Here is a 20,553-nt window from a genome sequence, read left to right on the forward strand (position 1 = left end):
CTGAACGGTCGCCTCCTGGTGGCCCAGACGAGGAAGTAGACGGGTGGTAGGCCCAAAAGGCATCAAGCAGGGCCCAATCGGTGACGGCACAACCTGCAACCCAAGACCGATCCTCAGGGCTGCAGCCCTCCTGGTCGACGAGGTACTGATGACCCTTACCTTGAAGACGGGAGTTCACGATCCTGAGGACGCGGTGGCTTAGACTGTCCTGTGTGGGTGGAAGGGGTTTGGCCGGAGGGCAAAGTTCACTAGAGATGACGGGTTTAATCTGGCAGACATGAAACGTGGGATGGAAACAAGAATGTGGTCGCAGGCGAAGACGGACGGACGTGGGGCTGATGACTCTACCTCATATGGACCAGTGAATCAGGGAGCAAGTTTCTTGGCGGTAGGATTTGTTAGGACGTCTCTGGATGATAACCAAACCCTCTGACCAGGACGGTATTGGGGGGCAGGAACACGACGCTGGTCAGCAAACCTCTTGTTCTACTCTCCGGTGTGGGTGAGGGTGGTGACTGTAGATTTCCATGTGTCCTGGCAACGGGTGATGTATTGGTTGACTGAAGAGACCGGTATATGGAGTTCATCAGAGGGCAGGAGAGGTGGTTGGTTACCTATCTCAAAGGGGAGTGTCCAGTGGCAGAGGAAACATGTGACTTGAGGGCATACTCAACCCAGGGCAAAGACTTGTTCCAGTCGGAGGGGGATGAAGAAGTGAGGCATCGGAGGGTGGTTTCGAGTTTCTGGTTCATTCTTTCAGTCTGACCATTAGTTTGTGGATGGTAACCGGAGGTGAGAGTGTAATGGGCACCGAGAGCAGAACAGAAGTGCCTTCAAACCTGTGAGATGAACTGGGGCCCCGATCCGATAGGATGTCAGCAGGGATTCCGTGGAGTTGGAACACGTGCTTGATGAGGAGTTGAGCGGTTTGCAAAGCGCTGGGCAGTTTAAAGATGGGAATGAGGTGGCAAGATTTAGAAAACAGGTCAACTACTGTCAGTATAGGGGTTATACCTTGAGATGACGGGAGTGCAGTATTAAAGTCCAGAGCAATGTGAGACCAGGGGCGTTTTGGAATTGGGAGTTGGTTTAAGGAGGCCAGATGGAGGTTGGTTGGACAGCTTATTCTGAGCACAAACAGGACAGACACGAACATATTTTCGGACGTCTTTACTCCAAGACGGCCAATCAGAAAGGAAGGGACACTCGGCACTGGGTTCTATATATTCCTGGGTGAGTTGAGAATTTAGAGTCATGACACCAACGCAGAACTTCGGGGCGGACGTATCTAGGGACAAACGTGAGTTCTGCGGGGCTGGTGCCTGGGTCCGGATCCAACATAAAGGCTTGATTTATTCTGTCTTCCAGATTCCACCGGAGGGCTCCAAACCTACATGTAGGCGGAAGGATGGGTGCTGGTTCTCTCTCGTGTTCCTGGGGAGCAAACTGTCTGGAAAGGGCATCATGTTTGACGTTTCTGGAGCCGGGGCGGTAAGTTATGGACAGGTTGAATCGTGAAAAAAAGAGGGACCAGCTGGCTTGTCGAGGGTTCAGACGTCGGGAAGACTGCAGGTAGGCAAGGTTTTTATGATCGGTCCAGATGACAATGGGCTGCTCGGACCCCTCCAGCCAGTGTCGCCACTCCTCTAAAGCTAGTTTAATTGCCAGCAACTCCCGATCTCCCACATCATAGTTTTGAACGGCTGGAGACAGCCGACAAGAAAAAAAGGCACGTGGGTTGAGTTTTTAATCAGAGTCAGACTGTTGAGACAAAACAGCCTCAACCCCCGTATCGGACACGTTGATTTCTAATGTAAATTGTTTAGCAGGGTCGGGGTGTATTAAAAAGTGAGCTTGCGAGAATATGGTCTTTAGTTCAGAGAATGAGACCGCCGCCTCTGGGCTCCAAATAAACAGAACTTTAGGAGAAGTCAGGACATGCAGAGGGGATGCGATCTGGCTATAGTTTCTGATAAACCTTCTGTAAAAGTTTGCGAATCCTAAAAATCACTGTAACTGCTTTCTAGAGTCAGGAATCGACCACTCTACCACAACTTTGATTATATCAGGATCTGATCTTACTTGTCCACCCTCTAAAATTAGGCAGAGAAACGAGACTGAAGCTGTGTGAAACTCATTTCTCGGCCATGACAAACAGACAGTTCTGAAGCAGGCGCTGGAGGACTAATCGGATATGTTGGCGGTGCTGGACAGGGTCACTAGAATAGTGTTACACAGACCAAAAGGCATGACCAGATACTCAAAATGACCAAGGGGAGTCTTGAAAGCTGTCTTCCACTCATCCCCTTGGCGGATTCGGACCAGGTGATAAGCGCTTCGCAGGTCAACATGATCGCATTCTGGGCTGGTTCTAGGGCAGAAGACAACAGGGGAAGCGGGTATTTATTTTTAACAGTGATTTGGTTTAGCCCTCAGTAGTGGATACACGGACGGGGGGGGGGTCCATCTTTCTTACTCACAAAGAAAAAACCTGCACCCAATGGAGAGGAGGAAGGGCGAATTAACCCTGCCGCAAGAGACTCTCCGATGTATGTTTCGAGCGCCTGACGTTACATACCACGATGGAGTAACACTCTGGCGTCTTCCAGCTGTCAATGCACTCCTTTTAAGCCAGACCAGTGGAGCACGGCACACAGTACCCTGACAATAACAAATGTTTCTTTTTAATGTAGAACATTTTTAAAGTGAAAGATATACAGGATTGTGTAGATTTTAATCTCTAATGCAGAGATCAAAACTACAATTCAGGAGCCATAAGTGTGTCTTTGAGCTATTTGGAGTTGAGGTCTATCTTGTAGAGCTGTGGTGGTACCAGCCCTGATAATTAATGGTGTTGTGGGAAATAACAATAACTGATTCCCCATTTACTTATTGAATAAAAGGAAACATTGATGATAAGTTCCAGCACTTTATTGGGAACCAGAGCAGAGACAAAGTAATCACACCCCTGGTAGGCCACAGCCTCCCCCCCCCCTGTCTGCTCCCAGCCCTGGTCTCCTCTGAATCTGCCCTACCTCCTCCTCTCACTCTGCTATATCGGCTGACGTAATACAAACATCTCTAACCAAAACATTTACAGTGTCACAGAAAATATGCAAGCCTTGACCTTGACTAACCAGGGAGAGTGAAGCCATCTCTGAGTGCAGCTGCTTACATGTTTTTGAAGAAGATGGGTCAGAGGTGATTTTAGGACCCCAAGCTTTAATGTTTCCATTCACATGGAGGAGGGCATGTCTACCTAGACCCACATCCTCCTGGAAGATATTTAGAGATGAAGTGTAGTGAAACTGTTGGCAGCAAAGTGAGTGTGGAACCTACACTTTGTAACCTTACCCTAGTTGTGTGGAGTGATTTTTATCAGAGCTTCATTTAAGGATGTCCATGGGGAGGCAGTGAAATTGTCTGGCTTTGAATAAAAGTTACACTTTACTTTGTAAATCTAACTAATTTCTTCTGTTTTCACTCCTCACACATTTCACAGCCTCTTGTTCTCTTGGAAGGTTCTTGCTGATCAATCTGCCAGTGGCCAAGAGAGGAACTTCATTATTAACCTGAAGGAACCAAACACCAAAGACATGAAAGAGGAAGAACCGGAACCTCAAGGAATTAAAGAAGAACAGCTTGGACTGTGTATCTTTCCAGATGAAAAGCAACTTGTTAAGCAGGAGACAGAAACCTTTGTAGGGTTTTCTGCTTGTGACAAACTATTTCAAGTTGAACCTGAACAGCAACAGATGAACGTGACAAAGGAGGAACCAGAACCTGAACAGATCAAAGAGGAACATGGGGATCTCTGGAGTAATGAGGATGAGGAGCAGCTTGTAGTGAAGCAGGAGGCTGGCACCTTTAAGGTGACTCATCTGGATTTAAAACATGACACAAATGAACCGGAAGAGAAAATGAACCAACTTGTCAATGCAGACTCCCCTGAAGGTGAAAAGCAGCATCAGCAGGATATTAATCTAGAAGAGTCGGGATCAAACACAGATGAAGAGCTAAAGCGTAAAAAGAGACGAGAGAAAACCAAAGATCACAGTGATGGTTCAAAACTAAAAGGACATAAGACCAATAAACCTTGTGAAGCATGTGGTAAATGTTTCACCGAGTGTAGCTGTTTGACCAATGATATTAGGAAAAATAGAGGAGAGAAACCTGTACTGTGTGTGCTTTGTGGAAAAGGTTTCCCCTGGCAAAGTAATTTAAATATCCACATGAGAGTCCACACAGGGGATAAGCCTTTCTCCTGTCCAACTTGTGCTAAAGAGTTTTCTCTGAGAGGACACCTGAGTAGGCACATAAGAACTCATACTGGCGAAAAGCCTTATCATTGTAAAGTGTGCAATAAATCTTTTGGCAGTGGTAGTAATTTAGCTGGTCACATGAAAACCCACACAGGTGAGAAGCCTTTCTCCTGTCCAACTTGTGCAAAAGGTTTTTCCACTAAAGGTCACCTGAATATTCACATAAGAACTCATACGGGTGAGAAACCATACCCTTGTAAAATGTGCGAAAAAAAATTCAGTGATGGTTGTCACCTGGTTTGTCACATGAGAACTCACACAGGGGAGAAGCCTTTCTCCTGTCCAACTTGTAAAAAATGTTTTTCCACTAAAGATAACATGAATATGCACATAAGAACTCATACGGGCAAGAAGCCTTATAATTGTAAAGTGTGCGATAAATCTTTTACTTCCACTAGTGATAGGATTACACATATGAGAACTCACACAGGTGAGAAGCCTTATCATTGTAAAGTGTGTGATAAATCTTTCACTTCCTCTAGTAATAGGATTAGACATATGAAAACGCATACAGGTGAGAAGCCTTTTTCCTGTTTAACTTGTGCAAAAGGGTTTTCTCAAAAAGGTACCCTGAATGCTCACATAAGAACTCATACCGGCGAGAAGCCATATTATTGTAAAGTGTGTGATAAATCTTTTACTTCCACTAGCGATAGGATTACACATATGAGAACTCATACGGGCGAGAAGCCATATCATTGTAAAGTGTGTGATAAATCTTTTACTTCCTCTGGTAATAGGAATAAACATATGAGAACTCACAGGTGAGAAGCTGTATGCTTCTAAAGCGTGTGCTAAGTATTTCAGAAACAGTTGTCATCTGGCTGATCACATGCTAACCTACAGGTGAGAAGCCTTTCCTGTGTCTGATGTGTAGAAAATGTTTCTTCAAGCAAAGCAATCCAAGTGTCCACATGAGAATCCATGGTGGTGAGAGGCCTCACCCTTCAGATACATATTAAAATCAGTGACTGTTGTAAATTAGCTAAACACAACATACAGGTCAGTTTAATTACATTGGATCACAAGTTCCAACTTCTGCTTTTTCGTGGACAGATGGAGCCATCTACTGAACAACTATAAAGGACTTGATGATCTTCCTTGGTGTGTTATTAAATCAGTAGAATTACTTTTAGATTATTAGAGCTAGGTTTCAGGAGATTCCATTTTTGTCATTCATCTGTTGTTCATTTGAATAAATGATTGAGCTCATGTGACACTAAAATATGAAATTATTTACTTATCCTTCATAAAAATCAAACTTCTTTACTATCAAAGCTGACTGGTTTTTAGTGCTGTTTTAGTTCAACCCACCCTGACAAAAATTATTTCCCTAAAGAAAACCCCAGATCATGATGCTGCCAACACCAAGTTTCACTGTGGATGTAATGTGTGTTTTAGACTTAGACTTAGACTTTCTTTATTGTCATTTTGTATGCACACAGTGCATACAGAACGGAATTTCGTTTCCATACAGCTCAGAAAAATTGCAGTAACTCTACAGGATACCTTGTAGTGAATTACAATACAGGATAAAAATGCAGTTATAAATTGCAGTCAGTTACAGGATAAGTTTCAATTGACTTCCGGATAAAGTGCAGCAGTGAACAGTAGGCAGTTGAAATGTAGACAAATGTAAACAGATATGCAGTAAGTTTCCAGTAAAGTGCAGCAGTGATTTAACAGTAGACAGTTGCAGTGTAAACAATTATGCAGTAAGTTTCCCGATAAAGTGCAGCAGTGATATTGGAGACTAAGAGTTGAGCAGCATTTATAATGCTGGATAAGGATACGATACAAATGTGCAAATCAGCGAGTGTGGTACACAGTCCATTTTATACTTCAGCAGTTCAACAGTCTGATGGCAGCAGGGAAAAAGCTTTTGCAGAACCTGGTGGTCCTGCAGCAGATGCTGTGGAACCTCTTCCCAGAGGGCAGCAGGGAGAATAGTCTATGGTGGGGGTGTGAGGGGTCACTGATGATGTTACGGGCTCGAGACAAACAGCGCTGCGATGAAATGTCTTTAATGGAGGGAAGAGGAGTCCCTATGATCCCTTCTGCTGTCCTCACCACTCTCCTCACGTTCTTCCAGTTGGAGGCACTGCAGCCTCCACACCACACAGAGATGTCAGGGTTATTTTTATGCATACATGGCTTTTAGAGTTCAGTTTAATTTCAGGGTTGTGAACGGCACCCACATTTGCTAAATTCCTGCATGAACTCAAAAAGTGCAACATGGTTACTATTTGTCTGGTACCTATTGTAACCCTAAACACTTTTTTTGTTAATTTGTACAGAATGTATTTGTATTTTGTAATTTTACTAATGTTAAAGGTAGAAAAGTTGAATTTTCATTGGTCATAGCTTTCATAAAAACACAGCTTTTGGGGCTTGTATCAGGTCTTGATTTTGTCTCACTGCTTGCAGGAGGTGATTTGACAGGGCGGCTCTTTTCGATGTGGTCTTTGCTCAGACAATCAGCTGCCAACTGTTCATAGTTCAATAAGTCACCCCTTCAAGATAGCTAGCACAACACAACAGAGTGCGATTATTGTTTAGTGTGATTGGTGTAATGGGGTGGAATATGATATTGACGGACACAAAAAAATCATGTTATTTTAAATATAAAAATATGACATTTTAAAGGGGAAGTCCAGTCAACAAGGAAAAATCAGTGGATTATTAGCTATAACTAAAACTAATACAGTTTGGTTATTTAATGAATGTAGCATTAATCAATAAGAAAATAAAAGCATAAACTTATGTGTATGGAGGGCAGCATATTTTTGCCCTAAATATGGGCAGTAATGGCCGCCTGACATCACATCCTGTGACGTAGAATCGTGGAGAGCCGACGGCAGCTGTCCGTGCTCTACAAGCTAATTCAATAGGAGCTGTTGTACACAGCTGCGATTAACAACAATTATTTTGGATTTCCAGAGGACTTCACCATTGACATCCGCGAGAGCTATTGTTGAAGCAACAATGCTCATGTGCATGGAAGTTGGATGTAACAATACATCGGGTTAAAGTGGAAAAACATTAGATTTTTCACCTTTCCCATTCATGATTCACTGGGTTCTTTTGTTGGATTACCTACTTGAAGAGGAAGGATTTACCATCTAACTTCTGGCCAGAGAGAAAACACGTCGTCTGTAGCCAACATTCGGAAGAAGAATGTCTTCAAGATGACATGAGAGCAAGACTTTTCGGTAGATTTTTCTTTTTTATAATGTAGAATTTGCCGGAACATTTGTTTACCTGACCAGAGGGGTGGAGGGATACGACACACTTAGAAAGAATGCTCACTGTTGCGAAACCCACTTATTTTATGCGACTTTGGTCTTATTTTTTTCTAAAGTCGCATAAATCGTACTTTAATGTTTATTTGTTTTCTTTTTATGTGTCTAAAATATAAAAGTAGTATTAATTAAAATTTAAATGCTTAATAACATGTCTTTCTTTGTTTAAGAGGTTAAAAAAATATTTTGGCATGAAAACATATTTATTTACAAGGGGACAGACAGGGCATTGGGACTTGCTCTACAGCCGGTCCCGCGACCTGACGTCATAATCTGGGAGGAGGCAGTACTGTTCTTCACCAAGATGGCTGCCCCATAAAAGCTTATCTTTTATATTCAAATTAAAAATACTCTTAATTTATAAAGCTTATCATTTATTGAACAGTATTTAATACTTTTATATTTAAAGTACTTTCAGCAGTTTGAATTCTGATTTTGACCGGACCTCTTTAATAAAATAGGGCTTGGGCGTCGTGATTACTTTCCGTGGCCGCCATATTGAATGCCTCCGCCCCCGCTACTCAGACTACTGCCTATGACTACCGCGTACTGTACTCCCTCTCTCAGCCGTGTTTTAATTTGATTAATTTCACCTTAACTTGATTTCAACCATGGTAAACCGTTGCTGTATTGTGGGCTGTAGCAGCGCAACACATGATCGCCATGGGAAAAACATAGAAAATGGGTTAACTTTCCACCGCTTTCCTGCCTGGAGGCGCAACCACAGAGAACAAGTGTCAGAGATAACAAAGAGTCGTCGGCTCGCTTGGATCGTGGCTTTAGGACTACCGATCATAACTTTCCACAGTATCCCGATGTCAATGAGAGTGTGTTCTCTCCATTTTCATTCTGGTAAGTTTAAGATGCACGGTTTTATTTAATAGCCTACAGTTTCTTTCCTTCAGCCGCACACCACATACATGCACATAAATACTAAAACGGCAGCGGGAAAAGGCTCAAATACGTGAGAAACCCGGGGGGTTTAGGGAAGGTTGGCAGTTAACGTTACTAACTAAACCTTTGAAACACATAGCAGCTAGTTAAAAGTACATTACATGCGTGAGTGGTTGTTAGCACTAACGCTTAGCAGGTGCCAGAGCCCGTCTGAGCACAGCTTACCTTTGTACGAGTTACTGTGTTTCCACTGTTTGCTGGCTTTATGATCTGCAGCTCCTGAACCCATCCATTCGTAAACTGCACATGAGACTCCAAGGACTTGTAACTTTGGAACTGTTCTGAAGTATAGGCGCTCACACCACAAACAAGGTAGCCAAAGACATCCGATATGCAAAACGGTGGCAACAAGTCGTCGTCGGCGCTCCATAATAATGCTGATTTTGTCAACAAACCGGTCCCTGGCTTCTCTATTTAATGTGTCCCGGTAAATCTCAGATCCTTTTCGGGATTTTAACATATTTTTTTCTATCTATTCTTTCTCAACTCTACTTCTACGTCTCTTCGTTCAACAACGTTATGTCAGAGGTATTTTAACGTTGCGTTGCCATCAACATGGCCGCCACGTCCCACAATGCAACGCGGATCCCGATCCCTATGAACACATTTCCTATTAAGAGGAAAGTATTTCTAACCATAACAACAATAAATGTTTGAGATTTATTTTATATTTTACATTACATGAATGAGAAAAATGGTCAGAGTGAACACGAGAAAAGAATTGCAGTTTAACACAAAGATTTATAAATGTGCAAAATGTATATTATTATTTAATTTATTTTTACCTCATGCTAGCAACGAACTTGAATCAATGGCCTCAGACACTTCCAAGTATTACTGACAGTTTTATTATGCCTCCTATTCCTCTTTGAATGTTATGGACCCAAACTGAACAGTTTTCATGGAATGACCCTTCTACATATTCTGTTGAGAGAGGGGAATTAGTGTGTAGATTACAAGAAAAGAAATGAATATACAAGATATTCTGGACAACATTTCTAATTCTAAATATTTTTATTAACTAATAAATTATCTTAAGAAAACGAAATTGATAGAAGGGATATAAATTATATTTAATTAATATTTATTTTTTGATGGAGAATATGTAAATGGCATCCGGATCCACCCTCCATTCCAGTAGATGTCGGTAATGCACTTTAATAAGTTGCTTGCCTACCGCCATAAAACAAAAAGAAGAAGTCGTTAATTTATAGTTCCGCTCTAATCAACTGTAAATGTACCAAAAAACCTTAGACTTGTCTTGTGAGGCCTTAAGCTGCCAACCAGAGAACTGGGTAAGAGACAAAGCTAAAGCCTCCTAGACTCTGACAGCATGTGCAGCTCGTCTTAACCGCTATTTGTCTCCGTTTTAGAAGAAGCGACAGCCTGCGAGGGAGCAGTTAGCATCAGAGCTAACTGAGAAGCTAACGGCCAGAGAAGTTTCCTGTTAGAGGAAAAGGGAAAAAGTGACTTCTCATTGAGAACACTGGACACTTATTGGACTCTGGGCTGTTTGGAGGCTTTTCTCCGAGGAACAAAAGCGAGTCTGACGGTAAGAAGATGAACTTAACAACAATTTAACCAGACAACTCAACTGATTAAAAATTTTAAGTACTTTAAAGTAGTAGACGTGAAACACGTGTCACAGAGAGTTATTGTTCAGACTTCGTTGAACTTAAAAAGATATTCACAGATTCGGCCTTTCCGGATCAATATCTCGTCGGCAAATATTTTCTTATACAAAACCGACACCTCTTTGCAACCACAGCGATGCACTACAATGATCTATAGTGTAGTTAATGGTGATTATATGCTTATAATAACAAAGAAATCTCCAAAAATAGACATATGCACATTTTCTCAAAGTAAGAGTTGTAGTATGATCCAGATGATCCTATCTATGTGTGCTATGAGTTTGGTGGCACTACAATGATCTATTGTGTAGTTATTGCTCATTTTATACTTATACTAATAATAAGTACACGTCCTGTACTAGTGACGTCATCACACCCACAGTTCTTGAGCATTTCTTTAACATTCAAAACTATTTATACACTACACCATCATATCTTATTGAAAACGTTTTTTTTTAATTAATTTCTAAAAAGTCTAAAAAATATCTTTAAAAAATTGCAGAACTGTGGATATAAAACCCGCAATAGCGGGAATTTATTTGTTGGGAGTTGTAATTGTTGTAGTTGCAGAGGTGATTGAATCTCTTTAAAAAATCAGCACTTTATAGAACCAAAATGAGCAATACGAGCAATATTGCTGTTGCTTCGGTCGTTGGTCAGCTTTACTAGCAGGCTGAAGAGGAGGTGATGCAGTTGAGGAGGAAAATCCGAGCAAGGAGAAGATTGATGCGGCAGAGGAGGCTCAGAAGGCAGGCTTTGCTCGCCCATCTATTGCCAACTGGTAGGCATTTTAAGATTGACAGCCTATTTCCTACTTTTATCTTAAAAAAAACATTGAGGATGGTATTAAAAACTTGATCAGGTTGAAATTGTGACTATTTTTCTATAAATAATTAAAATGACGACCCTTAACATTAATAACAGTATGACAGTAGAGTTAAGCTACTTTATTGCACCTACTGACCTTCACAGCATTGATCATTAAGAAAGGGGAAAAAAAGCATATTTTTATGTCTGTCCACCTTTACAGTGATTAATCTATAAATTATGTGCAGTTAGTTCAGCCCATTTTTCAGTGAACTGGTAAAAATACCAGAGAAGGGAAGCCATTTGTTACATTTACTATACATTTTACCTTTTCTTTCTTGAGAACTATAATAATCTGCATGTTAAACAGGTATAGTTTTATGCTGTGAAAAGGTGACAACAAACAATTATGGTAACATTTGGCATTTTTTATTTACAGGAAGAAACAGAAACTAAATATGTGAGGATAAACACCTCTGTGCCAACCCTCCAAATATTTTTTAATGAAGGGGACCTGAAACCAGCCTTCAGGCTAAACAGGGCCACCATCGTCCTCCTCCTTCAGCTGCTGCCCATCCAGAAGGTCCATGGATGGCCACAGGAGATAGAGGTGCTGGTGACCCTCTGCTGGCTGGCCTGTGGTGCATCCTATAGGGAAACAGCTTGCCAGTAAGATCTCTTACCTTCTTGTCCTTAAATAGAGCCAACAATGACACACAATTGAGACATAGATTGTATTAATTGGACAGAAGATTAAGATATATCAGCATATTACCTAAATTACAAGTTAATTTTATATTTGGTACAGGTCAAGGGGAGGCACGCTACAACAGGCACCACGCCAAGGCTGATAAACATCATTGAGCGTGTCTTTGGTGGTCTGAAGACACGGTGGCGTTCCATCTTCTTAAGGGCGCTGGAGGTCCGGCCGACGTTTGCCCCAAAAATTAATCACCGCCTGCTGCATCCTCCACAGTATTAGTATAGACGCAGGTGACCAGCTTGACGTGGAGGACGAGGAGGTGGACCCAGAGGAGGACGGCCATCCGGAGGCTGAAGACAGGAAGCTGCTCCAGCTGGCTGCATGTTTAAGTGAACCTGACTACACCTGACCTAATGTAGATCAGTTGGAGTCATGTTCACATGCTGCTTCATTTGATTTTTTTCCCCACCTGTAAAAATACATTAAATCAGTAAATTAATTTCCATTCCAACTATTTTTAATTGTAAGTTTATAGGCGTTGTCTATTTGTATAAGATCTTAATGAGTTATTTCTTTGTTTTAAACCATGTTAGTAACTGTTAATTTGTTGAATATATTACACCTTCATTCTGTTCCAAAGATAAAACATTTGTATAAAATAAATGTCTGTTATTTTCATATACTAGTATTACTATTGTTTTCTTTCCCTCTTTCTCCTCTCAATTATTTGTGTCCTGACTCAGAATAAACTCACTTAGATAGGAAAAACATTTGTAGATTTTATTTATTTATTTATTTTATATGCTGTTGTCATCCTTGGGAGACATTTACAATTTATTCCAGCAAGTATTGAGTTAATAAAGCAACACACGTCAGTCAAGAAAGAAAAGGTAAAATGTATAGTAAATGTAACAAATGGCTTCCCTTCTCTGGTATTTTTACCATTTTACTGAAAAAATGGGCTGAACTAACTGCACATAATTTATAGATTAATCACTGTAAAGGTGGACAGACATAAAAATATGTTTTTTTTCCCTTTCTTAATGATCAATGCTGTGAAGGTCAGTAGGTGCAATAAAGTAGCTTAACTCTACTGTCATACTGTTACTAATGTTAAAATTGGGTCGTCATTTTAATTATTTATAGAAAAATAGTCACAATTTCAACCTGATCATGTTTTTAATACCATCCTCAATGTTTTTTTAAAGATAAAAGTAGGAAATAGGCTGTCAATCTTAAAATGCCTACCAGTTGGCAATAGATGGGCGAGCAAAGCCTGTCCTTTGTTATAGCGCCCCCTAGTCGTTGAGGGGTCTGAATTTCTGGGTTTGAGTAGCGGTACACGTTCTGAACTTAGATACCTAATCCAATGGATTCGTTTTTTTTTTAGTTCCGTAATAATAATAATAATAATAATAATAATAAATAAACAAATAAATAAATAATTTTAAAACACACGAAAAAGAATAGGGTTCTCTGCTCACAGAGCAGACGAACGGCATGGCCGTTCGCCTGCACTGCGGGCTTGGAACCCTAATTATCAGATTCGCATCCAGGCAATCAAAACACCCCTGATTATAATTAATCTACAGGTTTGTTTATCTATATCCTCATTGGTGAATCAGGCTGAGTTTCATCAAGCGTCTACGGTCCATTTTCCCCTCAGCTGCAACACTTGAAGCACACAGAGCTTCATGCTGCGTCTTTACGCATGATCCAGCTGCAGATGTTTGCCTCTTTTCAGCTCCATGCAGTCCTAGCCTGTTACAGTTTATAACCTTCATCATCACCTTTCACAGCAACAGATTTCTCATTTCAGTCTCCACGCTGAGCAGACAAATCTCCTCTATGGCGCAGGGCGCTCTGGTGCGTAATTAGAAGGCCGAAGGCTGAGTTTGAAGTTGTTCTCTGAGCGCATTACAACTTCAAATGACTTTAAAACTTGAAATGTCCCTTAAAAGTGTGCACCTCAATTACATGTAACTTAATTTTGTGCACCTGAATGAAAGAGCAAGGAAAGGCAGCAGCCCACTGAAACACCACTGGTTTAGTGTGGTTAAACAAAATAGCATGAAACACAACTATTAACTCTATTAACTTTAATTGGGACATTTTGCTACAGGTGGAAGAACATTAATGTAGTGGTATAGGTTTTGAAGGCTGGCCACTGATAAAAGCCCTTGGCTCTTGATTCTTGATTCTTGACCCCCCTTCCTCTGGAAGGGAGGGGAGAGAATCAGTAAGAGCGTTGAGGCACAGAAAGACGCCCATGTAGTTAAAAATGCAGAATTAATAAAAACAAAACTAATAAACAGACTAAGTGGCTTTTTAGACTGCATCTGGTTAGAGGATCTGTTTTCTGATCCAATGTGCAGCCATGACTGGTTCTGAATGAAGGATTTATCTGGCAGCAGCTCTCCCCCATAGCCTCCTGTGTACCTAGTACAGGACGGGCTTTTGCCCATGGAGCCCCGCCGGGCTCAGCCCGAAGAGGTTACATGGGTCCCAATTCCACTGGGCTCACCACCTGTCGGAGGGGCCAAAGGGGTCGGGTGCATTGTACAATGGGTGGCAGTTGAGGGTGGGGACCTTGGCGTTCCGATCCTCGGCTGCAGAAGCTGGCTCTTGGGACGTGGAATGTCACCAATCTGGGGGGGAAGGAGCCTGAGCTAGTGCGCAAGGTTGAGAGGTCCCAGCTAGAGATAGTTGGGCTCACCTCGACGCATGACTCTAGCTCTGGAACCAGTGTCCTCGAGAGGGGTTGGACATTCTTCCACTCTGGAGTTGCCCCTGGTGAGAGGCGCCGAGCTGGGGTGGGCATTCTTGTCACCCTGGTGAACGAGAGGGTAGCCTCCCTCCGCATTCGTGTGTGTGTGTGTGTGTGTGTGTGTGTGTGTGTGTGTGTGTGTGTGTGTGTGTGTGTGTGTGTGTGTGTGTGTGTGTGTTTGGGGTGGGGGCTGGTTCTGACTGTTATTTGTGCTTATGCGCCAAACAGCAGCTCAGATTACCCACCCTTTTTGGAGTCCTTGGAGGGGGTACTGGAGAGTGCTCCTGGGGACTCCCTCATTCTTCTGGGGGACTTCAATGCTCACGTGGGCAATGACAGTGAGACCTGGAGAGGCGTGGTTGGGATGAATAGTTCTGTTGTTGGACTTCTGTGCTCGTCATGGATTGTCCATCACAAACACCATGTTCAAGCATAAGGGTGTCCACATGTGCTCTTGGCATCAGGACACCCCAGGCCGTAGTTCAATGATCGACTTTGTTGGCGTTTCATCTGATCTACGGCTGCATGTCTTGGACACTCGGGTGAAGAGAGGGGCGGAGCTCTCCACCGACCACTACCTGGTGGTGAGTTGGCTCCAATGGTGGGGGACAAAGCTGGTCAGACATGGTAGGCCCAAACGCATTGTGAGGGTTTGCTGGGAACGTCTGGCAGAGTCCCCCGTTAGACGGAGCTTTAACTCCCACCTCCGGGAGAGCTTTGAACACGTCCTAAGGGAGGCGGGGGACATTGAGTCTGAATGGACCATGTTCCGCGCCTCTATTGTGGAGGCGGCTAGTCGGAGCTGTGGCTGCACGGTTGTCGGTGCATGTTGCGGAGGCAACCCTCAGACACGCTGGTGGACACCAGCGGTGAGGGAAGCCGTCAAGCTGAAGGAGTCCTATTGAGCTTTATTGACCTGTGGGACTCCAGAAGCAGCTGATATGTACCGGTAGTCAAAGCATCAGGCGGCTCAGCAGGTCGCAGAGGCAAAAACTCGGGCGTGGGAAGAGTTCGGAGAGGCTATGGAGAAAGACTTCTGTACGGCTTCGAAGTGATTCTGGTCAACTCTCCGGCGTCTCAGGAGGGGAAAGCAGTGCAGTACCAACACTGTTTGTAGAGGGGCTGACCTCAACTCGGGACGTCGTGCGTCGGTGGGCGGAATACTTCGAAGACCTCCTTAATCTCACCAACACGTCTTCCATTGCGGAAGCAGAGCCTGGGGACTCTGGGACGGGTTCTCCTATCTCTGGTGCTGAGGTCGCCGAGGTTGTTAAAAAGCTCCTCGGTGGCAAGGCCCCAGGGGTGGATGAGATTCACCCTGAGTACCTTAAGGCTCTGGATGTTGTGGGGCTGCGTTGGGTAACGTGGCTCTGCAACATTGCGTGGACATTGGGGGCAGTACCCCTGGATTGGCAGACTGGGGTGGTGGTCTCCCTATTTAAAAAGGGGGACTGGAGGGTGTGTTCCAACTATAGAGGAATCACACTCTTAAGCCTCCCTGGTAAGGTCTATTCTGGGGTTCTGGAAAGAAGGGTCCATCGGATAGTCGAATCTCGGATTCAGGTAGAGCAGTGTGGTTTTCGTCCTGGCCGTGGAACACTGGATCAGCTCTACACCCTCAGCAGGATCCTTGAGGGGGCATGGGAGTTTGCCCAACCAGTCTACATGTGCTTTGTGGATCTGGAGAAGGCATTCAACCGTGTCCCTCGGGGGGTCTGTTGGGGGTACTCCGGGAATATGGAGTACCGGACCCTTTAATAAGGGCTGTCAGGTCTCTGTACGACCGGTGTCAGAGTCTTACTGCCGCATTAGCCGGCAGTAAGTCGGACTCGTTTCCGGTGAGAGTTGGACTCCGCCAAGGCTGCCCTTTGTCACCGATTCTGTTCATAACTTTTATGGACAGAATTTCTAGGCGCAGCCAAGGTGTTGAGGGGATCCGCTTTGGTGGCCTTAGGATTGCGTCTCTGCTATTCGCGGATGACGTGGTCCTATTGGCTTCATCAGGGCGTGATCTACAGCTCTCACTAGAGTGGTTCGCAGCCGAGTGCGAAGCGGCTGGGATGAGAATCAGTGCCTCCAAATCCGAGATCATGCTCTTGAGCCGGAAAAGGGTAGAGTGCCTTCTCCGGGTTGGGGAGAATGTGCTGCCCCTAGTGGAGGAGTTCAAGTATCTTGGGGTGTTGTTCACGAATGAGGGGAAGATGGAGTGGGAGTTCGACAGGCGGATTGGTGCGGCATCTGCTGTGAAGCGGGCGCTGTACTGATCTGTTGTGGTGAAGAGAGAGCTGAGCCAAAAGGCGAAGCTCTTGAGTTACCGGTCAATCTAGGTTCCTACTCTCGTCTATGGTCACAAGCTTTGGGTCGTGACCGAAAGAACGAGATCCCAGATACAAGCGGCTGAAATTAGTTTTCTCCGTAGTGTGTCTGGGCTCTCCCTTAGAGATAGGTGAGGAGCTCAGTCATCCGGGGAGGACTCCGAGTAGAGCTGCTGCTCATCCACGTCCAGAGGAGCCAGTTGAGGTGGCTCGGGCATCTGGTCAGGATGCCTCTTGGACGCCTCCCTGGTGAAGTGTTCCGGGCACGTCCCACCAGCAGGAGGCCCAGAGGGAGTCTCAGGACACGCTGGAGGGACTATGTCTCTCGGCTGGTCCCCCGGAGGAGCTGGCCCAAGTGGCTGGGGAGAGGGACGTCTGGGCCTCCCTACTGAAGCTGCTACCCCCGCGACCCGACCCTGGATAAGTGGAAGACGATGGATGGATGGATCGTTGGATCGTTTTTAATTAGGATTATTAACTATAGCTTTAAGCCTGAATGTCAATCACAAAAATCGCAGAGATAACAAATGTTTCTGTTTAATGTACAACATTTTTAAAGGGAAAGATATGCAGGATTGTGTTAATTTTAATGTCTAGTGCAGAGATCAAAACTACAATTCAGGAGCCATAAGTGTGTTTTTGAGCTATTTGGAGTTGAGCTCTATGTTGTAGAGCTGGGGTGGTATCAGCCCTGATAATCAATGGGGTGTAGTGGGAAATAACAACTAAGTCCCCATTTACATATTGAATAAATATTATAAAATAATCACACCCCTGGCTAGGCCACAGCCTGCCCCCCGTGTCTGCTCCCAGCCCTGGGCTCCTCTGAATCTGCCCTACCTCCTCCTCTCACTCTGCTATATCTGCCGGCGTAATACAAACTTTTTTATCCACTGTATAAATCAGGACACACTGTATATAACCGATGCACCTTGTCCTACTTTTGGCACCTTCTTCTGATTATTAACTACTGAGACGATGTGACAAGAGAATTTCTCCAATGTGAGATCAGTAAAGCCTATCTTGTCAAACACCTCAGACCTTGATTAACCAGAGGAGAGGGAAACCATCATCTTTCTTAGTGCAGCTGCTTAGATGTTTTTGAAGAAGATGGGTCAGAGGTGATTTTAGGACCCCAAGCTTTAATGTTTCCATTCACATGGAGGAGGGCATGTCTACCTAGACCCACATCCTCCTGGAAAATATTTAGAGATGAAGTGTAGTGAACCATTTGGCAGGAGAGTGAGTGTGGAACCTACACTTTGTAACCCTAACCTAGTTGTGTGGAGTGATTTTTATCAGAACTTCAATTAAGGATGTCGATGAGGAGGCAGTGACATTGTCTAGGATAGAATTAAAGTTACACTTTACTTTGTAAATCTCATTCATTTCTTCTGTTTTTCATTCCTCAGACGTTTCACAGCCTCTTGTTCTCTTGGAAGGTTCTTGCCGATCAATCTGCCAGTGGCCAAGAGAGGAACTTCATTATTAACCTGAAGGAACCAAACACCAAAGACATGAAAGAGGAAGAACCGGAACCTCAAGGAATTAAAGAAGAACAGCTTGGACTGTGTATCTTTCCAGATGAAAAGCAACTTGTTAAGCAGGAGACAGAAACCTTTGTAGGGTTTTCTGCTTGTGACAAACTATATCAAGTTGGACCTGAACAGCAACAGATGAACGTGACAAAGAAGGAACCAGAACCTGTAGAGATTAAAGAGGAACATGGGGATCTCTGGAGTAATGAGGATGAGGAGCAGCTTGTAGTGAAGCAGGAGGCTGACACCTTTAAGGTGACTCCTCTGGGTTTAAAACATGACACAAATGAACCAGAAGTGAAAATGAACCAACTTCTCAATGCAGACTCCCTTGAAGGTGAGAAGCAGCATCAGCAGGATAATAATCAAGAAGAGTCAGGATCAAACAGAGATGAAGAGCTAAAGTGTAAAAAGAGACGAGAGAAAACCAAAGATCACAGTGATGGTTCAAAACTAAAAAGACATAAGACCAATAAACCTTGTGAAGTATGTGGTACATGTTTCACCAAGTGTAGCTGTTTGACTAATCAAATTAGGAAAAAAAGAGGAGAGAAATCTTTACTGTGTGTGCTTTGTGGAAAAGGTTTCCCTTGGCAAAGTCATTTAAAGATCCACATGAGAGCCCACACAGGGGAGAAGCCTTTCTCCTGTCCAACTTGTGCAAAAGGGTTTGCCAGTAAAAGTGACCTGAGTAGGCATATAAGAACTCATACAGGCAAGAAGCAGTACGCTTGTGAAATGTGTGATAAATCCTTCAGCAAAGGTAGTTGTTTAGCTGTTCACATGAGAACACACACAGGGGAGAAGCCTTTCTCCTGTCCAACTTGTGCAAAAGGTTTTTCCACTAAAAGTAACCTGAATATACACATAAAAATTCATACGGACGAGAAGCCGTATGCTTGTGGAATGTGTGATAAATCTTACAGTTTTGACAGTAGTCTAGCTAATCACATCAGAACGCACACAGGTGAGAAGCCTTTTTCTTGTCCAACTTGTGCAAAAGGTTTTTCTCGAAAAGGTAGCCTGAGTCTTCACATAAGAACTCATACGGGCGAAAAGCCATATGCTTGTGGAATGTGTCGTAAATCTTTTAGCTGTAATAGTAATTTAGCTATTCACACGAGAACGCACACAGGAGAGAAGCCTTTTTCCTGTCCAACTTGTGCTAAAGGATTTTCTCAGAGTAAACACCTGAGTCAGCACATAAGAACTCATACAGGCGAGAAGCCTTATCATTGTCAAGTGTGCGATAAATCTTTTACTTCCACTGGTAATAGGATTATACATATGAGAACTCACACAGGGGGGAAGCGTTATCATTGTAAAGTGTGCGATAAATCTTATACGTCCTCTAGTAGTAGGATTCATCATATGAGAACTCACACAGGGGAGAAGCCTTATCATTGTAAAGTGTGCGATAAATCTTTTACGTCCTCTAGTTGTAGGATTAAACATATGAGAACTCACACAGGGGAGAAGCCTTATCATTGTAAAATGTGTGATAAATCTTTTACTTCCTCTAGTAATAGGATTAAACATATGAGAACTCACAGGTGAGAAGCTGTATGCTCCTAAAGCGTGTGCTAAGTCTTTCAGAAACAGTTGTCATCTGGCTGATCACATGCTAACCTACAGGTGAGAAGCCTTTCCTGTGTCTGATGTGTAGAAAATGTTTCTTCAAGCAAAGCAATCCAAGTGTCCACATGAGAATCCATGGTGATGAGAGGCCTCACCCTTAAGATACATATTAAAATCAGTGACTGTTGTAAATTAGCTAAACACAACATACAGGTAATTTTAATTACATTGGATCACAAGTTCCAACTTCTGCTTTTTCGTGGACAGATGGAGCCATCTACTGAACAACTATAAAGGACTTGATGATCTTCCTTGGTGTGTTATTAAATCAGTAGAATTACTTTTAGATTATTAGAGCTAGGTTTTAGGAGATTCCATTTTTGTCATTCATCTGTTCATTTGAATAAATGATTGAGCTCATGTGACACTAAAATATGAAATTATTTACTCATCCTTCATAAAAATTTAACTTTTTTACTATCAAAGCTGACTGGTTTTTAGTGCTGTTTAAGTTCAACCCACCCTGACAAAAACTATTTCCCTAAAGAAAACCCCAGATCATGATGCTGCCAACACCATGTTTCACTGCGGATGTAATGTGTGTTTTAATGATGTCTGGGTTGATTTGTTGCA

The 20,553-nt window shown here is 43.2% G+C and overlaps 1 protein-coding gene across 6 annotated transcripts in view; it reads left to right on the forward strand.

The window, feature by feature from the left end:
* LOC110367697 (gastrula zinc finger protein XlCGF57.1) overlaps positions 1 to 20,353 on the forward strand; it is a 63,548-nt gene extending 43,195 nt beyond the window's left edge. Inside the window, exons 4-5 of one of the 6 annotated variants that reach the window (XR_004929475.1) lie at positions 9,952 to 10,130; positions 10,873 to 10,911. Coding sequence is in view for 4 of the 6 variants with exons in the window: in XM_036131896.1 (XP_035987789.1) it covers positions 18,322 to 19,899 (1,578 nt within the window). In the remaining 2 variants the exon portion in view is untranslated. Of the gene's footprint in view, positions 1 to 1,368; positions 2,465 to 3,502; positions 5,600 to 9,951; positions 10,131 to 10,872; positions 10,912 to 18,216 lie in introns of those variants that run through there. The other 5 variants (XM_036131896.1, XM_036131897.1, XR_004929476.1 and 2 more) reach the window with 5 other exon arrangements.
* The last annotated feature ends 200 nt before the right edge of the window (positions 20,354 to 20,553 follow it).

The sequence above is a fragment of the Fundulus heteroclitus genome, unplaced genomic scaffold, assembly GCF_011125445.2.
Source record: "Fundulus heteroclitus isolate FHET01 unplaced genomic scaffold, MU-UCD_Fhet_4.1 scaffold_46, whole genome shotgun sequence".
In the NCBI taxonomy this organism is placed as follows: Eukaryota; Metazoa; Chordata; class Actinopteri; order Cyprinodontiformes; family Fundulidae; genus Fundulus; species Fundulus heteroclitus.